The 2,552-nt window shown below is 28.7% G+C and overlaps 1 protein-coding gene across 1 annotated transcript in view; it reads right to left on the minus strand.

Moving 5' to 3' along the window:
- The window catches only part of LOC100783918 (cucumisin), an 8,307-nt gene that overhangs the window by 1,281 nt on the left and 4,474 nt on the right, over positions 1-2,552 (minus strand). Inside the window, exons 8-12 of the mRNA XM_006596552.3 lie at positions 2,472-2,552; positions 1,804-1,907; positions 934-1,155; positions 740-851; positions 441-654 (exon numbers count right to left, since the gene is read on the minus strand). Coding sequence (XP_006596615.2) covers positions 441-654; positions 740-851; positions 934-1,155; positions 1,804-1,907; positions 2,472-2,552 — 733 coding nt within the window. The remainder of the gene's footprint in view (positions 1-440; positions 655-739; positions 852-933; positions 1,156-1,803; positions 1,908-2,471) is intronic.

Raw genomic sequence — 2,552 nt, forward strand, 5'->3', positions numbered from 1 at the left:
TTTCCAATGAAATGAATGGTGTAAATGTAGTGTATAAAAAAGGTGTCAGAGAAAACAAAGAAACATGAAGGAGCTGGTCACAATACAAAAAAGGTAAAGTGATTTATTGATTAAATGTTTCAATTAATATCAGTCGTGTCACTTAATTTTTTTTCTTATATGTACTAGTCCCTTAATTTTGGTTTAAAGGATTACATATAACTCATATCTCTCACAACAAAATAAACCTTACATCTATATATGTGTAAATGAAATCTCAAATTTGCTTGTTTCCATTTCCTATCTTTTTCCCATTTCTCTTAAAAAGTAACATGTGTAAAATCAAAAACACTAACCCAGGAGGAAAATAAAGAATTACTTTTTAACCATGTATCATATTGCGAGACAAGAAAAAGGCATAAAATGGTTGTAATATGTGTGGATACCAAGGGGACCATTACCAGTTGTCATTAACGCGGATTTAATCATTGCAGGAGACCAGTTGGGATGAAATGATTTGACGTAGACGGCTGCTGCAGTAACATGAGGGCATGCCATTGAAGTTCCAGATATAATATTGTAATTTGATACTCTCACATCTCCATTAACACCAGAAATAGAAGAAATTGGAGACCAAGCAGCTAGAATGTCAACTCCTGGAGCAGCTATGTCAGGCTACAACATCGAGAGATAACTGAAATAAGCAAGTAACCTTGAAGCAGTTGGATTAATTGATTATATAATTTTACTATGAAGTTACCTTAAGAATGTCTGGAGTGATTACATTTGGACCTCTAGATGAGAATGGAGCAATGTAAGGGGCAAATGAATCTTTGCCTTCATAACTCTTAAATATGGTAGCAGTTGGATTTCTGTAATAATCTAAATCAATCAATTCAAGACTAAACAAAGTTGTATAACATTTATGTATGATCTTATTGAAAAGTTTCGTACCTTGTTGACTTTAAATAAGAATATACCGTTCTCCCGTCATTTTGGCTAATGTGAATTGCGGGCAATGCAAATACCTTTGCGTCAACTAAAGGTATTGTACTTGAAATTATAACACCAGCCGCCCCAGAAACAAATCCCACAAATGTAGGAAAAGGTCTGTCTTCACACAAAACAATTTTTCCCTTCACCAAAGCTACATCCAAAGAATTTTCGGGGCAATACCTAAGCAATGATAATGTTAGAATGAAGTGTTGAAATGTAATAAAAGAAAGGTTTAATTAATCGGTAGATCCCCACATCATTTAATAATTTTTAATTATATTTTTGAATTATTTTTTAATTGTATCGTATTTTTTGTTAAGTTAATTTTTTCGTCTAACTATCTTTACGAATAATTAGTTGTCTGACTCAATTGTAGTATTTCTCTTTTTTGAATATACAATAATGTTGTTATAGGACTGAAAGAATAGTTTAGTTGAGCTGATTACATATATGAAAGTACGGGTTGAAGAATATGGTTGAGTTGAGAATATTAGGTTCAAAACCTATAAAAGTGAGAATATCTACATGGTAAAGAGGGAATACTACTTGATACAAACATACAAATTAAGGTTATAATACTGGATTCAGATCAGATACTAATTAGGTGCCTATAACTAATTTTCTGTAATGATAGTTAGATAGAAGGATTCAATTAAAAAATAAATGCAATCTGAATGACCCAATTAAAAAAATTATTTAAAGATCTAATTAAAAATTATAAAATAATTCATCAAAGAGTTACAAATTAATTTAAAATAAAAGAAAAAGACTAGTATATAACTATATTTACCAAAATTATAAAAAAGACATATTAGTAAACGTTGGTACCTGGATATTGAACTATTATATCCACCAGCTATGTTGGGTGCATCTCCACCATAAATTAATGGATAACCTCTATATTGTGGATCAAATGTATTCACTGAAATTCCCTGCATATGTTGAGTGAAATCTTTTAGGTTATTTTTTTCTAATATTTTTCAAAAATAACAATAATATTTTACAAATTTAACATCTACATAATTATTTATATATTTCAATTTATTATGTAATATGTCAAATATAAATTAATAACAATAAAAAATTCATTTATATTTTGCATCCAAAAGAAAATATGCATAAATTTCTTTTTAAAAAAAAAGGATGGCTCATGTAAGCAATATTGAAGTTTCAAAAGATATTTCAAAAGCTGAGAATTTTGGTCTATCTTAATAAATAAAAAAATGCTCGAATTTTTTTAAAAAAAAAACAATAACTAACATTACTTATGGAGAGCTTATAGTTAAGAAAATAAAAATAAAAAAATGATAAAAATGAAATATATTAAAATCTAAAAAATATTTGTAATTAATTAAAATGTTTTATTCACATTAATTAATGTTGTTAGGCAACTATTAATTTGGACCCAATTTTTCAACCACTCCAATTCAATATGGGTTTCATTTAAAAATAATGTGTATGTATCTGTGCATGGTTTTTTAATGGGTATTACATACCTGAAAGGTCTGGCCATTGCCCAGTTGGAGATTGGTAAAAAACTTTCTGTCTATAGTGGAGGCAGCTACAGAAAGGTACCA

Source organism: Glycine max, chromosome 14 (genome assembly GCF_000004515.6).
Source record: "Glycine max cultivar Williams 82 chromosome 14, Glycine_max_v4.0, whole genome shotgun sequence".
NCBI lineage: Eukaryota > Viridiplantae > Streptophyta > Magnoliopsida > Fabales > Fabaceae > Glycine > Glycine max.